General features: G+C 42.8%; 1 protein-coding gene across 1 annotated transcript in view; it reads right to left on the bottom strand.

Annotated features, from left to right (window-relative positions):
- The window catches only part of HSF2BP (heat shock transcription factor 2 binding protein), a 72,836-nt gene that overhangs the window by 32,378 nt on the left and 39,277 nt on the right, over window positions 1-1,181 (bottom strand). The window contains exon 6 of the mRNA XM_006758692.2: window positions 678-781. Within this exon, the coding sequence (XP_006758755.1) occupies window positions 678-781 (104 nt within the window). The remainder of the gene's footprint in view (window positions 1-677; window positions 782-1,181) is intronic.

The following is a 1,181-nucleotide window of genomic DNA, read 5'->3' as shown; positions in this document are numbered from 1 at the left end:
GCTGTTTTATTTGTCTAGTGTGTGTGTGTGTGTGTGTGTGTGGGTGTGTGTGTGTATCCCACGTTCAAAGGCTGTTAGATCACATTGTTTACCCATATCTTCAGAAAAAAAATCACTTCTATTGTCATAGTAAACAACCTGCTTCCTTATTTATAATGGTCTGGCCCTCTAGCAACTTCAGCACGAAATTATAGCTAATTTGCCTACAAACGTCAGGTGGTCATAATAATCTGGCCACTCAGTGTGTGTGTGTGTGTGTGTGTGTGTGTGTGTGTGTGTGTGTGTGTAACACCTTCAGAGTTGTAGTATCTTTCAGATTTCCTCTTCCCCATATTCCTTTAACACTAGGACTTCTTTACTTCATATTCAGAGCCACAGACACCTATAGTGCTGGACTGTTCTCAGAGGAAGGAACAGATCAATGACATCTACCAACTGCTTCATAATTTTTCTTTGTGTCACAGAATCATAACTAAATTGCAAGCAATACTTCAGAAACTGAACTAAAAATAGCTTGGCACACCACTGAGTTTCCCATCATTTGAAATCTTCTTTTCAAGAAATGGTAATACCTTGGGACAGCTGATCCTAATTTCTAATATGTGACAACCTCCCTCAGCAACAGAGGAAAAGTATGTAAGCTGTATGGGAAGACGTGTAGGTCATCCCTTCCTTACCACTCAGAAGCCACCACAGCAAAGGGATGAACCCTGGGCTCTCACTGATGTACTTCAAGCCTTTCAAATTGAGGCTCACGTTGTACAGGGACATCAGCATTAGCCTGAAATGCAAACAGAAGGTGGTGAAGTACTGGCCCCTCCACACTGCACTTCACCATAAATCCAGCTGCTGGTTAAGAGGACCTGAGCATACTTACACATCAGATGTCCAATTCTAAAATCTGGATGATGGCAAGAGTAAGGAGAAGGTATGTGAGATAATATTTGTCTCTATGAGGCTACAGGAAAATGGGAAATTTTAGCAATAGCACCATAACATCAGCTCTTACAGGCTCACAGAATCAAGAGACACAAATGCAGAGAGGATCTCGTTACCAATACTGCATTTACATACAGGTAACCTTCAGATTAACCAAAGATCTTACCTATGGACACAGACAGTAGGGTGGCGAGGCCTGGGGAGGGGTGGGAACCGGGTAGAAGGAGGTAATGGGGGACCGC

Source organism: Myotis davidii, unplaced genomic scaffold (genome assembly GCF_000327345.1).
Source record: "Myotis davidii unplaced genomic scaffold, ASM32734v1 scaffold975, whole genome shotgun sequence".
Classification (NCBI taxonomy): Eukaryota; Metazoa; Chordata; class Mammalia; order Chiroptera; family Vespertilionidae; genus Myotis; species Myotis davidii.
The sequence above is the reverse complement of the archived record's forward strand: the minus strand, read 5'-3'. Positions and strand labels throughout refer to the sequence as shown.